The following is a 22,005-nucleotide window of genomic DNA, read 5'->3' on the forward strand; positions in this document are numbered from 1 at the left end:
TCAAAATTAGATAAGCCCTCTTTATATTTTCTCTATTTGTTTTTGTTCTATTTACTTAACTTTTGTTGTATTTATTAAATTTCTATGCACACTGCTGAAGAGCTGGGAAACTGATTTTCATTGTAGCCTACTCTGAGCACAATGACAATAAAGATCTATCTAAGTGTTGAGAGATATTCTTTTATGACTTGAACTGTAAGGTTACAGGCTAGTTTGCCTACTCTGCAGGAATATTACATAAACATCATAAGGATTTTACAGGAGTATTATAGGGGTATAATAACCTTCGGGTGGGCAGATGTTTTGTGGCTTTTTTCCCCCCACATTGTAGACACACCCATAGACTGCCCTGGGCGACCAGGAGCCATGATTAACAATGTGTCTGTGTGTGTGTGTGTGTGGCGACCCTGCAAATCGCTCAAGTTGTCCGCTGGGTTTATCCGGAGGAATTTGTGCCCAACCAAACTCTAGTGTGCGGGACGGACTGCGCGTCTTGGGCGTTTGGAAAAAAAAAGAATCTCGGTTTGGTTCTCATGAGAGGACGGAGCGGACCCACGCACATCCCGACCTCAGCCTTGTCCAGTCGCTAGGGAATGGCTTTGCGGTCCAGGACGGGCTTCTACCGGCAGGAGGTCAACAAAACCGTGTGGGAGGTTCCGGAGAGGTACCGGGACCTGAAGCAGGTCGGAACAGGAGCCTATGGGACTGTGTGGTAAGTTAAACACAAACTTTTACAGCCCAGAGAAGTATTGATTGAGTTTTTGTCAGCTGATTTGAGGCCAGTGTGTAATGCCATGTCGCCCAATCGGATTTACCAAATGCATTGTCATCCAAAACCACCTCTTCTTTTGTATTTTACTTTGCGTTAAATAGGCTACAGGGGTAATACAGAAGTAGATATGTTTAAGTATTTTGTAAAGGAGTATTTTAAGTATTATACTTAAAAAAAAAAAAATCAAAATAGACCTTTTCCTAATGCACAAGAAAGAAACAATAAAGCGAAAGTAAAAAAGTAGCCTACCCTGTCTAGATAATTGAATGAGACACTTTTACATTATTTTACTCAAGTATATTTTTAGCTCAGTACTTTTACTTGTACTTGAGTATTTTATAATATTCCTGCAGCAGCAGTAGGCTACACTGCTGGTTTGGGATATTTTGGTCAGCAGTCTCTCCACAGCTGGCTCTACAGGGCCTTTCTTTGCATTGTGTTGTATGGATGAGGGTCAACAAAGAACCCCCCCGCCCCCACCTCTCCATTCTCATTGTTGGAAGAAGTCAAAGAGCCTGAGTTAAGTGTATAGAATGCACCACTACATTGTCTTCAATCACCCCCACCCCCTCACAGCAGACATTGTGACTTATGATAGCAAAAAAGGCACAGGTGTAATTGATATTATTAAAGAGGCCCTGTTCCATTTAGATGTTATTAATTACACCTGTAGATATCCTTATAGACTTGTTAAATGCCTTCTGTGAAAAAACACCTAAAGTGAAATATAACCTGTTTTGTATCGGTCTTTTTCAGTTCAGCATGGGACCGCCGGCTGGGGACGCAGGTTGCCATCAAGAAACTTCATCGACCCTTCCAGTCCAAACTTTTTGCCAAAAGGGCGTACAGAGAGTTGCGACTCCTCAAACACATGAAGCATGAAAATGTAAGAACGCTCTCCAAGTATTTTAAAAAGCATCTTGTGTGATTTTTAAAACAAAGGGAACGAGACTGCAGCGTGATGTGGAAGCAGATCGGACAGGCTGAAGGGATATTAAGAAGGGAATTTACAACATACAGTAACTGTCTCAAGGTCTTTTGGATATGGAAATGTTTGAATCAGATTTCATTTGTGTTTTTTATTTCTCCGGTTCAGGTCATTGGGCTGTTGGATGTTTTCACTGCTGAGATTGCATTGGACCGCTTGCGTGACTTGTAAGTTTCCGTGCGCTCCGTCTCACTGCTGACTATAAAAGGCTCGTTACTACACTGGAGTGATCTGACTCTCCTTCTGTTACCATAGTTACCTGGTGATGCCGTTCATGGGCACTGACCTCGGCAAGCTGATGAAGCTGGAGAGATTATCAGAAGACAGGGTGCAGTTCCTCGTCTATCAGATGCTGAGAGGACTCAAGGTGAACACCACGACCAACACAGATACACGCATGTTCCTCATTACCTTCACCAGCATACATGCAGTTTCTGTCAGAGCAGTGTAAATAAGTGTAAATGATGTCTTATTTACTCAAAAGGGAATGTGATTACCATGTTAGTTATCCAAGTGAGGGTCATATAGACTTGTTTCAGCGAGTGGAGCCCAAGTTGCTGATGTTGTCTGTGTGTGTCTCCTCTCTCCTCAGTATATCCACTCTGCAGGGATCATCCACAGGGTACGTGAACTTTGACCTTTCAGGCTATGAGCCTTCGGGTGGGGCTGTTGCTCTTTTTGACACTCAATCCCATTCATCCTGAGATTCCCACACAGGGAGCTTTGCTCTGTTTGTGTGTGTGTGTGTGTGTGTGTGTGTGCATTTGAATGTGTTCCTCAACTCAAGACAGAATGATACGCTGTCTATTTCATTTTGTACTGAAATGTCCCAGATGTCTGAACATCTTTGACTTCGCCCACCCAGTTAACGGCTTGTTTTGAAGATTTTAGTATAACTTGCATGAATTGATTTTGAAAATCTGGGATTGTCACATTCATACTGAATGGCTGGATTCAGCCCTGGGAGTAAAAGTAAAATAATTAAAATGGAGTGATTTCATTATAAAATTATATTTACGAATGTCTTCTGATAACTCCTATCACTTACTTGATCTCCTCTCACATTTCTGTTTCCCACAGGACCTCAAACCTGGAAATTTAGCCATTAACCCGGACTGCGAGCTAAAGGTACTCTAGCTTCACATCAAGCTCTCATAATGTGAACATCCCATACACCTACACATTTCCATGTTACACTTATTTTTCTTTCCCCTCTTTCAGATTCTTGATTTTGGCTTGGCGAGGCAGGCCGACGCAGAAATGACCGGCTACGTCGTGACACGCTGGTACCGAGCACCCGAGGTTATCCTCAACTGGATGCACTACACACAAACCGGTAAACTCTCCTAACATTTTGTGTCAACAGGTGTGCAGAAAAAAAGGCAAAGAGACCTATTTCATAACAACAAAGCTGATTTTTGCTCTCTGTTGCAGTGGATATTTGGTCGGCGGGTTGTATTATGGCAGAGATGCTGCTGGGAAAGCCGCTGTTCAAAGGAAGCGATCGTATCCTTAACTGTCACCAACGCTGGCTCGGCTTGATTTTTTCTCTTGCACCGATTGTGTCAAACCTCATCATTTAATTGCTGTTTTCATTGTCTGTACGTGTTGATCACACTAGCATTATAAGGTGAATAGAAAGCTAACTTTTGAAAGGGAAAAAAAAAATCCATCCATGCAACAGTTGATACTTGACCATAGCTACTGCCAGACCTGGACCAGCTCAGAGAAATCATGAAGATTACAGGAACCCCAGCTGCTGACTTTGTTGTGAAGCTACAGAGCCAAGATGTGAGTCGTACCAGGCATATTAAAGATGCACTCGATGCACACACTGGATGTAAAAAATTGAAAGGTGGTTGTAAAAAGTTTGCAGTCTGCTCCCTCAAAACCTCAAAGAGAACAGCGGCTGTCGTCATTTTGCTTTCCTAGTTGTCAGTGCATTCCAATAGTGAGTTTGACAGCATTTTAATCACACAAAGAAGAATCAGAATGTCCATAGAAACTTTTCAAACCACTTCTGCTCCATAACCATCCATTCCTGTTTGCTCAGTATGTTTAAAACACTCCTTTTTTCACTAAATACAAATTATTTTCACAGCATATAACTAAATACTAAATAATTTGTGTGTCAGTGAAGAGTGTATATTTTGCTATAAAATGGTCAATATAAAGATAAAAGGTATAAGAATAAAATCTATCCATACCTAACTTCTCTGTGGCTTATGGAAATCCCTTAGTTTACCAACCTTTGTCGTGCTTCTCTCCACTTCCTCTCTCGACAGGCCAAAAACTACATCAGAAGTCTACCAAAAGTGCCAAAGAAAGATTTGCTCTCTCTTTTCTCCAAAGCTAGCTCAAATGGTACGTAACGATCTGTTGATTCTCCAGTTTGCCCTGGTGTTGGCGCACTGGACTCTGTCATGCTGACCTTGACATGTATATCTGCAACACACAGCAGTGTGTGTCTTGGAAAAGATGCTGCTCCTGGACCCTGAGCAGAGGGTGAGTGCCTCGGAGGCGCTCGAGCTGCCTCTCTTCAGCGAGTTCAGAGATGCCGAGGAGGAGACTGAGGCGCTGCCCTACGATCAGACCATGGACAACACAGACCTGCCGCTGGACCAGTGGAAACGTAAGAGAGAGGGGAGAGGCCGGTTTACATTTACAGCTGAATTAATCAATGTTTTATGCCAACATAGAGTCCAAGAGACTGTGGAATTTGAAAGGTGCTGCTTGTAGTGACAAACCTGCAGAAATGATGACAAATTATCATTCTATCCTGCAGTTCCTCTCAGCACTGTGTAGTGTTTTAGCCTAAGCGCACTAAAGTGAAACAAAGTTAGCATCTAGCTGGTAAACACAGTGGAGCATTTAGCTGCTAAAGAGTCAGATATTTCCCTCAGGAAGTTTAAAACAGAACTAAAAGGAGAGTGAATATTGGACTGACATAAATCAGGGCACCTGAAACACACCCATTTAAAGCTTTATTCTCCTTTAAGGGACATTTTGTTTTGCTAATATTCATCCTAAATTCAGATCGCCAGTGTTCTGTGTTGTCACAGTACCTGCTGTTTGCCAGAGGAGGTCAGTGAAGATCTTAACACGTAGTAATACACAGCAGGCGCCGTTTATTATATGTACAACTGGAGAGGTAGCAGAAGAGAAATGCAGTTTGGCGGTGAAGGCGAAGGTGTAGAACGTGGATGTGAAAGTAGGACACAAACACAATTTAGAATGGACGATGCATACTCCTGTCTTTTGTGTTTGTACAGGTCACACTTTCACAGAGATACTGACCTTCAGGCCATCCAGGGACTCCAGACAGACGTCACTTTAAGGCACACATGCACACAATATTGCACACGTCACACATACATACACACGCACCCAAAAATATTATTTTCTTGTTGACTTTGTTGTGTTTGTGTAGGAGTAATGGATATTATTAGTCTGAATGAATAAATGTGATTTTCTCAGTTGTTAAGAGGCTCAGTTGTGTTTTAGTGCATGTGTGTGTGTGTGTGTGTGTGTGTGTGTGTGTGTGTGTGTGTGTGTCAGATTATGTAGCCATCATCCATAGATAACATGGTCAAATTCACACTAACTGTGACTGCTTCCTTAAAGTCAGTCTATCCATTATGTAGCAGTTTTCTTTTGTCTGTTTGCTCTTTGATTTATTCTGATAATTTCTGGCATTTCTGGAGCTGAGGGCGAGGTCACCCATTGTACAGTACCAAGGTTGAAGCTGGGAATGAAGAAGTGAATAATGATGCCACACGCATCATATTAACCACTGGTTGTCCCAAAAACAATGTATCTTCATGTTACGATTAAAAAAAAAAAAAATTGTGAATGAAAATGGGGCCAACAGAAATGGCTTTTATTCTCACAGTTTATTTTAGGTGGAGCTGAGTTATGACGATGTCTTGTTAGATTTTGTTGTATGTATGTGTTTTTTTCAATATGAATTCCATATTTGTTCAGGACACATTTCCTTTTACGGTGATCAGACTTGTGACATTTCCACACATCTCTAAACCATTACGCCATCCTACAAACTCCAAAACACTCCCCTTAAACTGGCTCTGAGCCTGGAGCGAGAGCACTGCTGCTCTCAAGTTTTTCCTCTTTTGCATCTGAGCTTTCTCCATGGACTCCCATCTCATCTGGGAAACTGACCCTGGATTTACCAGTAAAGATATGTAAAAAACATTTTTTTTTTCCTACTGACGATCTGCAAAGAGTCACTCAGGGTGAAACCTCCTTCTAAACACATTCTATGGACTTTGATCTGCCATCAATTAACAGCAATGCACTTCTCATTTGAGTGACTGAGAAGGCATATATGTTTCTCCTCAGATCTCTCTGATAAGAGCTGTTTGCCTGCTAATATTGACTGACTATGCAGTGCCAGTTCTCTATTTCCTGGTAGCTTTACACTTCAGATTCATATGGGAAAATGGAGAATACCTATAAATCTAAACAATACGGAGGACGTTCAAACCTCAGCAGGCTTTTGTTGCTGCTGTTTCTGGCAGGTAATACATGATTTTCCTATTGAACAAAAATACCAGTGGCATAGTCACAGTTTTTAGTTGGGATAATTTAGTCCTTTGGCAAGGTGTGTGAGTGCTGCCATAGTGATTTGGGAAAAACTTTTACTGTGTTTTACTTGGAAAACTCCTTACTTTGTGTATATTACCTGCTATAAATGTGATGTGATAAATGTATAAATCATGATCTAAAGTAAATGTTTGCGGTACTTGTACTTCACTTGAGTTTTTACATTTTAAGATACTTCTTCTGGTCCTTTACGTTTCTGAAGAAAATATACTACTTTTTACTCCACTACATGTAATTGAAAGCTCTAGTTACTAGTTACTTTAAAGATGAAGATTTTACATTAAGAAATATCAGTTTTTAAATTATGAAACATTGTTGTAGATTTAAATACACAACACTATATGAAGTAGTTACAATCAGCTCCACCTCAACCACCTACAACAGTAAAATCCTAATTCCAATCCAATAATATAATACATACTAAACACACATTTTCTTTCCTGTGAAATGAGTGTTATTAGTTATGATAGTTTAGGTATATTTTGCTCATAATATGTCTGTACTTTCACTTTACTGAATGCTGTATTTCTACATAGAATGTGGTATATTTGACATGGTGGCATTGTGTATTGCAAGCCCATGTAACGTTTGCTAAACAATTCTTACTTTATTCACAAGTGAGAATTATAAGATAATGATAAATACTAAAGCATAGTTTATTGGTAACGTGAATAAAAAGGAGTTATGAAGTTAGCAAACAAATCTCAGTTGCACAGTATGTAAAGTTTGCTAATGCAAGCTAATATTAGCCAAAATAAGTTACTGGTCATGCCAGACTTAGTAAGGCTGTAGCAGCAAAATGGAGTGTATTCAAATGAGCAGGGGTGTTTTATTGCTTATGAATTTCACTTTTCATTGAAATGTTATTTCTTCTTTGATAAGTTACATAGCCTATCTTTAAGTAAAGGATGTGATACCTCTTCCACCACTGCTGGATTGTTAAATTTCCCAAGATGTTCGACAAGAAAATCCAAATGAAGGTCCATTTATTGTCTTTTGCCTAAGCTTTTGACCATATCACACCATCTGCCGATGAAGACTGTGTGATATGGTCACTCAGTTTTATCGGGATGAATCTACTGACTTGCTCAGTTGCTAATAATTTTATTCAGAGCCGCGACTTAGCGTCCGTGTTAGCTTAAAACTCAAGCATCAAAGTTCATTATTGACCTTGGAAATAATAGTTTGACCGAACAATCCAAACTTAAAGTCCACTTGGTAGCTTTCAACAATCTTGATGACAACTGAGCAAACTCCTTTCGCTGATGAAGACTATTTGATATGGTTGAAAGCTCTGGAAAAAAGAAGTAAGTGGACTTGAGTTGGGATTGTTAAATCAAAATAGTATTCCTGAGGAGAGGAATGGACTTTGATGCTTAATGCTGATGTTTAAGATAAAAATGAAATATGTTTTCATTGACCGTGTAGGCCTTCAGCCAGTACTGTCTTCAGATGGAGAGACCCCTGGACTAGATGGCGATGACGACGACGATGACCAGGGTAAGTGGTTTTCTATTCAAATAAACAATAAAACCTAAATTAAAGATGCTATCTTTATCAATGTTAATGTCCGGATGCTAAATAAATAATTTAATTTCATTCAATTCTGTAATATCTTGGTATGATTTATGACTGTAAAGAAATGTGAACACTAGATTATAGTGGTAATTGTGACATTTCCAGAAGCAGTGAAAATCAGCTGTACAATTGTTGGTCCGGACTACGTCACTGTGGGCGTGCCAAGCAGCGTTGAGTGTTTTTCCAACTGCCTGATGATGAAAACTGCATGTAGCTATTCTATGTCTTTGGATGGACAGATAGCCAAGGGTCAGGGCAATGTGCTAGCCTTCACTGTTAACAATTGGGTGGAGGAATTAACAGTGACATGTACAGTCACAGTTGAAGATACAGGGCTAACTGCGACGACAACAAAGCAACTGCAAGTGTTAGGTAAGTGATAGCCCTTTTCTTGATTTTTAAACAAGACATTGTTAGGGTTTGTTTATGAAGGATTGGCCTGTATTTATAACTTCTGTGCTTTGTGAATGTCTTTCCCTCCTAATGACTCTATTTGTCTTTCTCACCTTAGCTGGACCTGTCAATGTTTCCATCACAGGCCCCGATCTAATGAATCCATCAGTGAGCCACACCTATAGCTGCCATGCCTACTGTCGGCCATCTTGTATCTATGCCTGGAAGACGGATAAAGGCCCATGGATAGGTGGTCAAGGGAATGTTATTTCAGTCACTCCTCTGGAGATGGACAACTCCAAAATGCTCATCTGCAAAGCTACCAATAGTGTGTCTGGGCTGTTTGACACTGCTACTCGGAACATAGCTGTGGCCTGTAAGTCAAAGTCCCAAACCTGGAGAGAACACCTTTCCAGTCAAATTATTTTATTAATAAAAGAGGGGCCCGGATTCATAGCTAGTTTTAAGCATTATATGAATAGTTTGACATTTTGTGAAATACGCTTACCTGCTTTCTTGCCAAAAGTTAGATGAGAAAATGAATACCAATTCTCATATTTGTTTGGTAAATATGAAGCTCCTGCCGGTGGCCGTTTAGCTTAGCTTAGCCTAGCATAGCATAAGGACTGGAAACATCAGACACTACCAGAACTTCTAAAGCTTATTTATTGTTTAAACTGTACAAAAAATCCAAGTGGAACGACAAGATGTGAATTTATAGGGGGTTATGTCCCAGACTATTTCTTTCTCCAAACCAGGCTAGCTGTTTCCCTGTTTCCAGTTGTTATGCTAAGCTTAGCTAACCTGCTACTTATCTGGGGAATAAATATAAAAGTTGTCATTAATACAACTGTCATGTTTATACAGTTTATCTAACTTTCTGCAAGAAATCAAATACGCTTTTCCCAAAATGTCAAACTATACCTTAGTGAACAAACTACAAGTTAGCTAATACGCTACCACCTACACACAAAATCAAACAGATTAATCAATGAAGAAATTATTACTTTTAGTCACCAATTGATAGAAACTAGAAATGTCTGTTCAAGTTTGCTAGGGACAGACAACTGAATGAACATTACATTATCTGAAAGCCTTTGCACAAAATTGATTGTACAATTTCTTTCTCAACAATGATCTAGCCTCACTATCTTTCTTACAGCTGGTCCATCTGATGTCCAGATCAAAGGCCCCGACGTAATAGAAATTGCAAAAAAGTACAAGTTTGTGTGCACTGCAGAATGTCTGCCTTCTTGTCGCTATGTGTCGTCTGTGGACAGCCAGACTGTGAGGGGCAACATGATTGAGATAGCGGTGGATTATCCGCTTCAATCTGTCACTCTCAGGTGTGAGGCACAAAACATAGCTTCAAGGAGGACAACTACAGCTGTAAAGACTGTACAAATAGCAGGTGGATGAGCCATAAAATGGTTTATAAAAGTACATCATAGTAACACTTGTGTATGCTGTTACTTAACCTGTTTTTTTGTCTTCTTTTTTCTTGTGTTCAGGGTCAGATCGCAACCTGTCCACTCGTCCTGAAGCGACCCTAGCTGTGCTGCTGCTGGCCTTCATCATTTCTGGTGCCTTCACACTGATGTGATCCAGCTGCAGACAGGTTAGGGTTAATATTGTAGAGTTGTATGATCCCAGCAACATTTTTATTTTTAGTTGCTTTTTAAAAATGTAAGTGCATGGGTCTTACTACATTACTTCTATTATTCATTTTCATATTTATTTGTAGTTGTTTGTTTTATTTCATTTCTTATCATTTTGTGCAATTATTGCAGCTGTAATAGCAGGTAAAGACTTATTGTTCTTACCATTTTAAAACTAATTTCTCTCTGTCTTTGTCTCTGTCTTTGATCTTTCTTTCTCAGATTGAATGTGTGATGAAGAAAGGTCGGTGAATTGTGGAGAATTAATGACTCATGTACCGGTTATCTCACGCTGCATACTATCCTTTTCCATTCGTGTTGACAGTGGGCTGAACCCCTGTTTGCACTTTCTAGTACGAGGCGTGGAAAAGCACTTGGTCATCGACGTGTGCACATGGGATGTCGGAACTGAGGAGTTGTGAAGATATCTGGAAGATTCTTCCACATTGATACATTTGAAATGTTATCTATACAGAAATAAAATGATGACTTTTACCACAAGACTCAGACACTTTTTCTTCAGTTACAAAATATGTACAAACACAACATCTTATACTTGCAACAATGGTGGAATGTAACTAAGCAAATTTACACAAGTACTATACTTAAGTACAAATTTGAGGTACTTGTACTTTACTCAAGTCTTTTAATTTCAGGCCACTTTCTTCCTCGCCACTCCACTTTCACAAACGTTTTTTAACACTAGTTTATAAAATAGGATGTTTTATTATAAATTCAACTATCCAATCCAAGTCCAGCACAGTTGATTGACAGAACTGTTTTGATCGTTTCCATTTTCCAAAATGTGAGGATTTTTTTGCATTAAGTACTTTTACATTTAATACTTTAATTTTAAGTACATTTTCCTGATTATACTTACATACTTTTACTTAAGAAACCTTTTCAATGCAGGACTTTTACTTGTAACAGAGTATTTTTACAGTGTGGTATTAGTACTTTTACTTTAAGAATAGGATCTGAATACTTCTTCCACCACTGACTTGCAACAGTGGTTTCCATACTTGAGGACCAGACACAGGTGTTTTCAGTTAGACCTCTGCGCAGGTTGTTTGGGTGGAGCTATGCTGGGAATTGAACTATAGTCACTAAGCCTAAATGAACTGATGCAAATCATAAAGCTGTGATTAGTTCCACCCTAATGAGTGCATTCAAACTGACAGGAGAGCGAGGGAGATATCAACCAAGCATAGTTTGTACACAACCGCACAGTCCTGAGATAAGGTCTGATCAGGCTAAACAAGTGACAAAGACTGTGTGTGGGTGTGTGAAGTGGCTTTAAACTGGCAGTCTAGTGAGAATGTTTGATGATTTGATAAATTGATGTGATGCCCCTTCATTCAGTCCTGGCTCCACCTGCAGGTTGGATGGTGATGGTACACCACTGAGATGTGCGATTAACGTTTTTCTTTTCTGACAAGACAATAACAAGCCACATACACATACAACACAATGGGGTACGTGTGTTTGTGTGTGTGTGTGTGTGTGTGTGTGTGTGTGTGTGTGTGTGTGTGTGTGTGTGTGTGTGTGTGTGTGTGTTGTTTTTTCCAAGTATAGTCTTATAAAGATCCAGGGTCCTTCATCTCCTCTATCAAATTCATAGAGGGCTGATGCAGCCCGATCCATTGACAGCAAATCCATAAAGTCCCTTAACCAATTGTCTGTGATAAAGCAATTGGGTTTATGAATTTTCCAATTCATCATGATAATTCACTTAACCAACCAAAAAGGCAAAAGCGATGATGCGTTGAATAAGTTGTTGACTTTACAGATCCGTGATTAATAAATGGGAACAGTGGGATCACTCTTAACGAGAAGGCTCATTTCCAACCAGCCAAAGAGCATTTCATTAAAAATAACTAACAATGGGGCGCCTGTAGAGCTCACCTGGTAGAGCGTGCGCCCCATGTACAAAGGCTCAGTCCTTGTCGCAGCAGGCCGCAGGGTCAACTTCCGACCTGCAGGCCCTTTGCTGCATGTCATTTCATCTCTCTCCCCACTTTCACATCTTCAGCTGTCCTATATAATAAAGGTCCTAAAATGCGCAAAAAATAATAAAAAAAAAAAAGATTCTTATGTGTTAAAATGCAATCTAAATGTAAGGTCAGTTCAATGCTCCGCACGCTTCAGGTACGTGTTTGCGGTCATCTTATGCTGGCAAATCGCAGTGACAGTTTAAGGACACACCCAGGGTTCATATCAGTCCACTGACAAACACTTTCTGAGAAGTGCTCCACTGTGGTTTGTAACCCTAACCCTAACAACACCAAAAACTAATGAATAAAGCTATTTTTATTTTTATTACTGTACATCTCCATATGGCTCACAGTGTTATTTTTGGCCACAAATGGCTGTTTTCAGTGAAACGTCACTAACAACCCACTGCACACTACCTGGTGGGGGGAGGACTCACTCAAACAAAATGTCAAATCTTTGGTCTTCCTCATCCTGTTGCTGAAGGCAACAACAACAAAAACTAATGAATAAAGCTATTTTTATTTTTATTACTGTACATATCCATATGGCTCACAGTGTTATTTTTGGCCACAGATGGCTGTTTTCAGTGAAACGTCACTAACAACCCACTGCACACCTGCTCAGCACCAGACAGCAGACAGTTAGAGACTAGCTGGTGACTTAGTGCAGCATTTAGCAGCTAAAGAGCCAGGTATCCCCCCCACCTCATATACAAAGGTTGTGTTTACTTTGTTTCTGCTGCCACCAAATGGCAAAAAAGAAATCCCAATCAGTCAACTCATCATCAAATTAGTAGAGACAAAATGCTTAAGTTCATATGATGGGGGGCAAACTGCAATCAGAGGTGGTTGAAAACAACATGAACGTCACGAGCAGCGCAGCTTTGACCTGCCACAGCGACAGCATACAGTAGAGGAACTATGTAAAGGTAAATACATGAACAGAACCACAAAGAAAACAGTAAAACATATCAGATCTGGCAGGCAGCTGGAGTTGTATACTATCAAGATTTTGTGATAAATTGAGTCTATCTTTACATCTGCAACCACAGGCCGATATGAAAAACAGAGAGAGCCACATTGTCTGACTCGGATCAGGTGTGCAGGCACAAAAGAAACCACAACCCAGAGAAGTCCAAACCACACGATACTGTATGTCGGCTGCTTGCATGCACGCCCTGTGCAGAGAATAAAGCCAGCTGATAACCTTTGCCAGTAACATTAGGTCATTTGTTGTCTGTGTTTTGTATGAGCGAGTGATAACAGTGGGCGAGGCCTTTTTAACCGTGCGTTATAAGAGTGTGGATGGTTATGAGACAATGGACAGTTGTTCTGACTGTCTGCAGAACCATGGATCCTCACTCCGCCTGTCTGCTGCTGTTTCTCACCTGCCTGGCAGGTAAGAGGGCCGCCCTGCTGGATCCTCATCTGATCAGCGGTTTAGCAGAATGAGTTAAATGCTCATCATTTTAGACATTTTTAATGAAGATTTAATTACATGCTTGTTGACTTATTTTTATTTTTTTTCATGTTGTATAAGCTGCCAGAAAATGAATGATAATGTATTCTCTTTTCTCATATCCAAGGATTTTCTGCCAGTGAAACTGAGAACAGCGGAACTATGGGGGAAATGTCATGTAAGATCCTTTTGATTCTGATTCTGACCCATAACTACTATATTAAAATGTTTAAGAACAAACTTTCGTTGTTCTTTTCTGATCTTCCTCCTGTGTTATGCGTCACAGCCTTCATTCAAAAGCGTTCACTTTCCTTGAACGTTCTTAAATTGAAAAAAAAAAAAAAGTGAAGCCTTATCTGTTCTACCTGCCCCTGCAGACGGGCCATCCTCCCTGGAGATTGACGGGGTGGATGTAGTGTCAGTGGGAATCCCATATGGTTTCCAGTGCACGGCGGAGTGCTACCCGGACTGCAGGTACAGCTGGACCAGAGGTAACGAGACCACTCAGGGGCCTGAGCTGAGCCTGCGGCTGCTGCAGAGAGTGCCAACGCAGACCCTGACCTGCACAGTGGTCAACCCTGCAACCGGGAGGTCTGCCTCTGTCCAAAAGACGCTGCAAGTGACAGGTATGAATGAACCATAGTGAATTCAAATCCCCTCAGCTGCACACTCTTTAACCAAATCTATGTTTCTCAGCTGGACCGTCAAACATACAGATCAGCGGTCCAGCCTTTCTGACGTACGAAGTTGCATCCATCTTTACCTGCTCAGCTGACTGCTACCCGTCCTGCAGCTACTCCTGGACCGTTGTCTGGGAACGGGAGCCGATCAGTAGTGCACAGGGCAACACCATTTCTGTCACTCCAGCCGCCAGTACTGTCCTCAGTGAAAGTCTGATCTGTGAGGCTCAAGACACCATCTCATATCTGTTCATCTCTACGACTGTGTCGCTACCGGTGGCAAGTATGTGGAAGAACCCACCTCGATTGAGAAATGACAATCAACAAGTAGCTTACATTAGAAGTCGACCCCCACGGGTTAGATTGCATGAGATAAAATATGTGTGCTTACTGTTAAAGCAGTTTGGTTCTACATGATGGAAGCCAGTGAAATTGTTTGATTTAATATGTTGGTTCAAAATAGTTGACTTGCATGTTACTGCTGCTGTCACACTACATTCAAGCATGTGACAAATGGACTTTCTGTGTTTTGTCCCAAAAATAAAACTAGTTGCTGATGAAGGCTGTGAGATGCAGTCACGGGATCTTTAAAACGTAGTACATGGACCTCTTGTTGAGAACATTTGTAACACTTTTGATTGAATTCATGTTCTGATGTAACTTTGTGAAATGAGCACAATACATTCAAACCTATTTCCCCACAAACTCCTTCTTTAGGCACATCTGACATCAGCATTATTGGGGACAGTACTGTGACGATGGGACAGCAGTACGTGTTCATATGCCAAGCCACGTGCGTCCCGTCCTGCAACTTTGCGTGGCAGTACATGGGGAAGACTCTCTATGGGGACCAGATCCAGATACCCATCCTGCATCAGGGGGAGAAGACAAAGTTTGCCAGTCAGCTGCAGATCACTTTCAGTGACTACTCTAAAATTGAGCCTCTGACCTGCGAGGCAACTAACGTTTTGACTGACACCACTATCACCTCCACTATAGACCTCACAGTCATCGGTGAGTGTAATATTGCACCTTGATTTTGAAAAAAATGATATGATGTCATCGCATCAAGTCTTTAATGTTCATCTCATCTATTTTTATATTTTATTTCTGCCTGTATATAATACGGGTGTTTATAGTTTTAATTCAATTCAATTCAATTTTATTTATAGTATGACAAGTATTTATAGACACTTTACAGATAGAGTCGGTCTATACCACACTATAATTTACAAAGACCCAACAATTCCATTAATTATAGTGTACATATTACTACTATTATTATTATTACACTTATTCAATTTTTTTCTATTTCTTATAATGCTTTTTGTGCCTTTTAATGCCTCTTTTCCTATTCCCATTTAATGTGTATTTGTCTTTTTCAAGATGCAACTTTCAAAATCCTACAATTGGGAAATTCACACTGTTGCAGCAGGAAGGGATAGGGGGGAAAGTACAAGGCACAGATAAACCAACAACAAATAAATAAATAAATATAAGTAAAGTAAAATAACTATTAGATAATAAAATGTCTTTACAATATTGCACAGTCACATTTGTTATTGCACGGTTTATCAGTTGTTCTGATGTGTGTGAATTTTCTTTTGAGCTGCTGTAACAAGGAAAGTTCCCCCATGTGGGATCAATAAAGTATATTGTATCATATCTTATCTTATCTTATTTTACTGCTAACTCAGTGTTTTGAATATTCTCCCTGTACAGACCCCATCTCAGTGAGCCCCAGCTCCCAGACCCCGCTGCCAGTGGCGGGCAAGTCTTTCTCTCTGCAGTGTGTTGGCTCTCAGAACCCAGGCTCCATCACATGGCTGAAGAACAAACAGCCAATGGCAGCATCTGAACGAGTGCTTTTCTCCCCTGACAACACCACCGTCACCTTCAGTCCTCTCCTGCAGGCAGATGAAGGTTTATACCAATGCGTGGTGGCAGAGGGAGGGGACCCCATCCAGTCTGTTGGCTACAAGATGCAAGTTGACTGTGAGTATTCAAGGGCCATCAGTCAAATGCACACTTAACGGGAGACATTCAAGATTTTGAGTTTTGGGGCTATTTTCCTTCCATAAAATGTCTTCTTTCAGACTAGTGGGGGAAAAAAACCCTCCAAAATACATATTATAGGTGTTTATTTCACAACACTTTGTCTATTTGCGCCTGTACATTTTTCCTAAATTCACCACAAATTAGCAATAGTTAATGCCTCATTTGAATATTACCATGTACATGTTTCAAAAAACAAAAGATGATTGTCTTAATGTAAGTAATCAACTGGGGAAGCTTCATGTTGATATTTGTTGGTCAAAATACTTTCCCTATAGTCTCCCCTTAAATTAAGTTAAATTCATGCAACAAATGAAAAGTAATGGATCATAATGTAAATTTATGTGCAAGCCACTTTTGAGTAATGGCTTTCACGCACGCCTATTTAAGTATTTTGCATCTATTTCTTTATTGGCAAATAAGTTAAACAAGAAAAAGTCAAATAGTGAATTAATGCCACTTTTAAAGAGGCCTATCTGTTTATCCATCTGTTCCCCCTCTAACCGCAGACGGGCCGTCTTCGGTGGTGATCAGTGGGCTTGACATAATGACTGTAGCAATAGCGTATGATTTCCAGTGCTCAGCCAGCTGTCACCCGACATGCCAGTTCACCTGGACCAGGGGTAATCTGACCTATCAGGGCTCCAATCTCAGCTTGCATTTTGAGGAACTACTGCCAACACAAAACCTGACCTGCACTGCACTCAATCCAGCTACAGGAATATCAGTCACTGCACAAAAGACACTGCTAGTGATAGGTAATAAGTGCAAAAAAATATTTATTCAAGCTCATATGTTTTTTTTTTTAAGGAGGAATGCCTTTAACCAATTTCCAACTTTTCAGCTGGACCATCAAACGTACAGATCAGCGGTCCAGCCTTTCTGACTGCAGGAGTTGCTTCCATCTTTACCTGCTCAGCTGACTGCTACCCGTCCTGCAGCTACTCCTGGACCGTTGGCTGGGAATGGGAGACGTTCAGTACTGCACAGGGCAACACCATTACTGTCACTCCACCTGCTAGTTTTGTTGGCTCTGAAACTCTGATCTGTAAGGCCCAGGACACCGCCTCAAATCTCTACATCTATAGGGCTCGGCAGCTGCAGGTGGCAAGTACGTGAAAGAAAGTAACCTATAAACGAGAATCAACAATCAGTAGAGTTGTGAAATGGGAGCAGCTATTTCAGACGCCATTGATTCTGGAAGTGAAAGTACCATTTACCTTCCCCCATAGATAATGTTACGTGATTCTCAGTTAGAGCACGTCTACAGCTATTTTATTAAAAAGTCACAGACACAAGCTTGTGTACATAAAAAAAGAAGGTAGAAGCTTATTAAGAGTTATTAAACTCTAAAGCATTTCAGCAACAAGCATTTTGAATTTGCCACCGCTGTTATTCACACCTCTGATTGGCCTTTTCTTCATGGCAACAGCAGCCAAAATGAATGGGTATTGTAGTTTTTAGACCCGTCCGCCATGCAAAATTATGGACAAAACATGATTTCTCAGAAACTGCTTCAAACTGGTGGCCATTGCACAACCCTATAGGACTGTTACATCATCATCCGGGAGAGTCCCGTGCTGCTGTGTTAAGTCACACCGAGGATACAGTTTCAAGATGAAATAGAAACAAGAATGGGTAAAAACGCTTCACCCCTTCCACTTTTTCCAGTTTTATGGCCCTCATGACAGGTTATATTAAACCCTAATTGCAATTTACTACACTCGTGCGATAGAAATAATCTTTAAATGGCATTGATGCATTATCTGAATTTGATGACATTTTGATCGCCCACACTTTGCTGTAACCTTGTAAAACGAGCATGATACATCCAAGGGTCCCCTGTCATCTCCTTCTGTAGGTTTATTCAACATCAACATCGCTGGTGACAGTGCCGTGGCAATTGGAAAAACGTACACATACACATGCTATGTCACATGTACTCCGTCCTGTGTGTTCACTTGGACGTTCATGGGGAAGACTTACGATGGCGATCAGCTGCAGATCACGATTAGTGACTACCCTAAAACTGGGCCTCTGACCTGTGAGGCAACCAACAATGTGTCTCACGTCACTATCAGCGCCACCAAGAACCTCACTGTCATTGGTGAGTCTGTGATATTGCACCCACCTGATGTTTTAACAGATTTTGCATTGGTTTGAGTTATATTTTATGATGTAGTTAACATAGTAAACTAGCAATATTCCTCACTTTTGCGGTCACTTATGTTCTATTTTAATATTCTTTCTGCACAGACCCATTCTCAGTGCGCCCCAGCTCCCAGGCCCTGCCGGTTGCAGGCAAGTCTTTCTCTCTGCAGTGCGTCGGCCCCCAGGATCCAGCCTCCATCTCATGGCTCAAGAACGGACGGCAAATGCCAGCCTCTGACGTAGTGCATTTCTCCCCTGACAACGCCACAATCACCTTCAGCTCTCTCTTGCGAGACGATGAAGGGGTATACAAATGTTTGGTAGTGGAGACTGGGAACCTCACTACCAACCCGTTGGTAGCAGTTGTGGGTGGAACCCCCATCCTGTCTTTTGGCTACCTGATGCAAGTAATATGTGAGTATAGCAGGGTCAGAAAACTCAATGCACTTGTCATCCTGTTCACTGTTAGTATTTCTAGGCCAGAAGCAGGGACTTGCCAGGCTCTTTTCATTATTATTATTCCGTGAAGTTGCCAGGTACTCAGGCCGGACTGCAGGAAGTCGCTACTCCAGGCCGAGAATTAGTCCAGCACATTACCCTCCGCAAAATCAGATTCTACAGATTGAAGAAACAAGATTTTTGCCTTCGGATTACAGAATTAAGCTAGATGTTCTCCCTCTGCTTCCAGTCTTTATGCTAAGCTAAACTATTCCATTCGGCTGCTAGACGATTTTAAAAATAGATTATTTTCCCTAGAATTGATTTGATTTGTTTATACGGTACCACAGACGGTGATTACTTCATATTCTTTTCCGGCAAAACAGACCCAAAGCAGAAAAAGCTGAAAATTCATGTTATGTACTTATTTACAAATGAAATAAATGTCAGACTGACATGTGATGTGGATTATTTTTAGAATACTATCAGTTTTTAGAAATGTCTCTTGATATATTGTCTCTAGAAGTGTATTATTTAACTTTTGTTTTTGTTCAAGGAGGAAAAGAAAATCCCAATACTATCGAATCGCAATACTTCATAAATGAAAATCGCAATACAAATGGAATCGGCAGCCATGTATGGTGAAAGAATCGAATCGGGACAAAAGCACATCGCCCCAGTCCTAATATTTAGCGTCCAAACATGAGAGTGGTATTAATCTTCTCATTTCAATCTTCCTAAAATGCCAAAGCATTTCTTGAAGGTACTGGTTAACTGAATGATGTTGACTACCACCCGATCAGTACCATTATTCAAAACGTTGTGTTATCACCCAGATGGGCCAGATGAGGTGCTGATTGTGAAACCCGACAAAGAGCCGGTGGGTGAGATGATGTTCACTCTGCCTGGATCCACAACAGAGCTGCAGTGTTTATCTGACTGCTTCCCCGCCTGCTCCATCAACTGGTTTTACCGAGGCTCGCTCCTGGCTACAAACGCCTCCATACTCTTCACACCTGTAACACCTCCATACGAGGACGCCCTCACCTGTACGGCATTCAACCCGGCGACAAAGAAAAACAGAACAGCTGAGACCACAGCGGTGGTGCCTGGTAAGTAAATACCAGCGGTCGAAGGAAGAAATGATTCCACTTAAAAAGACTGATTCACTTTTCTGCACGTCCGCTAATGCTTTGGTTTTGTATTTGTGGCTCTCGTCTTGCAGACGGGCCTAGGAACGTGATCATTAAAGGACCAGATGCTCTCGAAATCGGGGTCACGGCGAGCTTTACGTGCTCCGCCGAGTGCACCCCTTCCTGCAGCTTTACGTGGACCTTGTACGGGAAGACTGTGACCGGTAGCGGGGTCGATATCACCGTGAACCGCCAAGTTTCCCAAGAGTCCATCAGCTGCCAGGCTGAGAACACATTCACCGGGAAGACGGCGGCTGTCAACCAGACGCTCAGTGTCTCAGGTAGGCGGTTTTTGGAGGTTGGGGTGTGTTTAGACATAGTTTTATAGATGTTATATGACTCGTATTTATGTTTTTTTTTTTTTTTCACTGCAGATCCTCACTGGTGTGGATGTTAAGACACTGGAAGAACATTCTTCAACTACATTCTCCCAAATTGCAACTGCTCTGAGCACAGTTAGTTTGGTAATCTTTTAATTACAGTTATAGTTTGGTAATCTTTTAATTACAGTTATAGTTTGGTAATCTTTTTTTATTAATGACACTAAGGCTGTTATTTGCTCAAGCATCATTTACTGTGACTGTGATGGACTGGTGCCCTGAATAGGGTGTTTGCCTGACTTCCATGTGGGACAGGTTCCAAGCTCTTTATGACCCGGAACGAGATTATAGACGGATATAGAGAAAGGATATATGGATTGTGTGCTTGAGTGATACGTTTTTCAGGTTTTGATTACACAAGGCTAATCTCGTTTTCTTTCATGATGTATTTCCATTTGTCTTGCCAAACACTATGCACTATTATGCTAAATAAACAAGGAACTACTTTACTTTTTCTGAATGCCCAGTGCTAATTCATCACCCATGTTACACATCTGAGATGATCAAATACTGGACTTCAAAACTGTTTTAACTTCAACAACAGCCCACACGCAAATTATAAAATACACCTTTATTTGTTCAGTTTCTGAAAAAAAAAAAAAAAAAAAAAAAAAAAAAAAGAGACCTGTATTTGCAAAATACTTCCGACTCATCTCTCACACAGTTCTCTCCAGTCTCCAGTCAAACTGAGCCGGTATAGTCAATACATTTTGTTTTGTAAGAATGGGAGGAACATTCAAAAAGGAGCACTCAAAGAGACCAATTCATACTTGTGCTGCATTCAAAAGATATTGGAAAAGTTGGAAATTCACACTTCTTCAAGGGTAACTGTTTTTTTTTCTAACCTGGACCCCATCTTCGATTGTCTGTGACTGATGGGAGCAACGATCTGAAATGGGTCCAGTTTTAAGCAAGGTGAGACAAGGTGCAACGTAACGTTAACGGGCAATTGCACACCTTCAATTTCCGTCCACAAAACGTTCTTGTTTTGCCACGGACAGGCTGGCTGACATTATGGAAAGGATCCCATCGAGGTAGACCTTTTTGTTAAAGAGTAAGATCCTTTTTGTTTAACATGTAAATAAACAGTAATTTTATCATCGTAAAAACACACTTTATCCAAAGTCGACAAAGACAAAATCAAAAGCCATCTTGATTAGTCTATCCACTGCTCCAACAATCACCACTCTGGTTTGGTTAAAATAAACCTTTAATTCACCCGATTTACATGTGAAAATATGTTGGCTCAGTGTGTTTATTTAAACAGAATCTGGTGAGTTTGGCTAATACGGCAATTTCAGGGCTGTTTCTGTGGATCTTACTCTTAAAACAAAAAGTTCTATTCCTGTAGGGATCTTTTTCCATAATGTTGTCAGACACTTTTAGTGGACGGAAATTGATGGTGGAGAAACGCATTACGTGGCAGCCTGTATCACAGCTCCTGGCTGCAGCAGTGGTCACTACTGGACTCATTTCATTAAAATGTTGTTCCCATCAGTCACTTAGACACAAAAACATAGGAAAATAGGGTCCAGGTTGAAAAATACCAAAGCTATCCTTAAACTTTGGCTTCTGGTTAATCCCCTATATTATATTACTATATTTTATAGGGCCTATAAGATATTAGTTCTGACAAAAACTGT

The 22,005-nt window shown here is 40.8% G+C and overlaps 3 protein-coding genes across 10 annotated transcripts; all 3 read left to right on the forward strand.

Annotated features, from left to right (window-relative positions):
- The first annotated feature begins 364 nt into the window (after positions 1-364).
- On the forward strand, positions 365-5,302 carry mapk12b (mitogen-activated protein kinase 12b). Of its 3 annotated transcripts, none has more exons than XM_028570686.1 (12): positions 365-712; positions 1,560-1,658; positions 1,869-1,927; positions 2,016-2,127; positions 2,353-2,382; positions 2,841-2,888; positions 2,982-3,096; positions 3,195-3,266; positions 3,472-3,551; positions 4,046-4,124; positions 4,219-4,392; positions 5,033-5,302. In XM_028570686.1, exons 1-12 carry the CDS (start codon positions 377-379, stop codon positions 5,095-5,097), a joined length of 1,269 nt encoding a protein of 422 aa, XP_028426487.1. In that variant the 5' UTR covers positions 365-376; the 3' UTR covers positions 5,098-5,302. The 3 variants fall into 3 exon arrangements, with proteins under 3 accessions (XP_028426487.1, XP_028426488.1, XP_028426489.1); XM_028570687.1 differs by having other exon boundaries at positions 4,222-4,392; XM_028570688.1 differs by having other exon boundaries at positions 517-712; positions 1,529-1,658.
- On the forward strand, positions 5,295-10,508 carry LOC114550130 (uncharacterized). 6 transcript variants are annotated; one of them, XM_028570691.1, is made up of 8 exons: positions 5,295-6,298; positions 7,812-7,883; positions 8,067-8,333; positions 8,473-8,730; positions 9,517-9,765; positions 9,866-9,972; positions 10,235-10,256; positions 10,367-10,508. In XM_028570691.1, the coding sequence occupies exons 1-6, from the start codon at positions 6,220-6,222 to the stop codon at positions 9,955-9,957; spliced, it is 1,017 nt and encodes a 338-aa protein (XP_028426492.1). In that variant the 5' UTR covers positions 5,295-6,219; the 3' UTR covers positions 9,958-9,972; positions 10,235-10,256; positions 10,367-10,508. The 6 variants fall into 6 exon arrangements, with proteins under 6 accessions (XP_028426492.1, XP_028426491.1, XP_028426494.1 ...); XM_028570690.1 differs by having other exon boundaries at positions 10,235-10,508; XM_028570693.1 differs by having other exon boundaries at positions 8,500-8,730; positions 10,235-10,508.
- Positions 10,509-13,334: 2,826 nt separating this feature from the next.
- On the forward strand, positions 13,335-20,811 carry LOC114550329 (hemicentin-1). Its single transcript, XM_028571018.1, has 13 exons — positions 13,335-13,405; positions 13,593-13,643; positions 13,843-14,091; positions 14,162-14,428; positions 14,863-15,159; positions 15,868-16,140; positions 16,710-16,958; positions 17,045-17,311; positions 18,062-18,307; positions 18,457-18,765; positions 19,626-19,901; positions 20,015-20,263; positions 20,357-20,811. Exons 1-13 carry the CDS (start codon positions 13,357-13,359, stop codon positions 20,377-20,379), a joined length of 2,805 nt encoding a protein of 934 aa, XP_028426819.1. The 5' UTR covers positions 13,335-13,356; the 3' UTR covers positions 20,380-20,811.
- The last annotated feature ends 1,194 nt before the right edge of the window (positions 20,812-22,005 follow it).

Source organism: Perca flavescens, chromosome 23 (assembly GCF_004354835.1).
Source record: "Perca flavescens isolate YP-PL-M2 chromosome 23, PFLA_1.0, whole genome shotgun sequence".
In the NCBI taxonomy this organism is placed as follows: Eukaryota; Metazoa; Chordata; class Actinopteri; order Perciformes; family Percidae; genus Perca; species Perca flavescens.

Bases quoted from the DNA above. Each gene is read 5' to 3' on its own strand.
- mapk12b (XM_028570686.1), top strand. From the start codon at position 377: ATGTGTCTGTGTGTGTGTGTGTGTGGCGACCCTGCAAATCGCTCAAGT. The intron at 2,128-2,352 runs GTGAACACCACG...CTCTCTCCTCAG, and splicing joins AGATGCTGAGAGGACTCAAG to TATATCCACTCTGCAGGGAT. The intron at 3,552-4,045 runs GTGAGTCGTACC...CTCTCTCGACAG, and splicing joins TGAAGCTACAGAGCCAAGAT to GCCAAAAACTACATCAGAAG.
- LOC114550130 (XM_028570690.1), top strand. From the start codon at position 6,220: ATGGAGAATACCTATAAATCTAAACAATACGGAGGACGTTCAAACCTC. The intron at 8,334-8,472 runs GTAAGTGATAGC...TTCTCACCTTAG, and splicing joins AAAGCAACTGCAAGTGTTAG to CTGGACCTGTCAATGTTTCC. The intron at 9,766-9,865 runs GTGGATGAGCCA...TCTTGTGTTCAG, and splicing joins AAAGACTGTACAAATAGCAG to GGTCAGATCGCAACCTGTCC.
- LOC114550329 (XM_028571018.1), top strand. From the start codon at position 13,357: ATGGATCCTCACTCCGCCTGTCTGCTGCTGTTTCTCACCTGCCTGGCA. The intron at 17,312-18,061 runs GTACGTGAAAGA...CTCCTTCTGTAG, and splicing joins TCGGCAGCTGCAGGTGGCAA to GTTTATTCAACATCAACATC. The intron at 18,766-19,625 runs GTGAGTATAGCA...GTTATCACCCAG, and splicing joins CTACCTGATGCAAGTAATAT to ATGGGCCAGATGAGGTGCTG.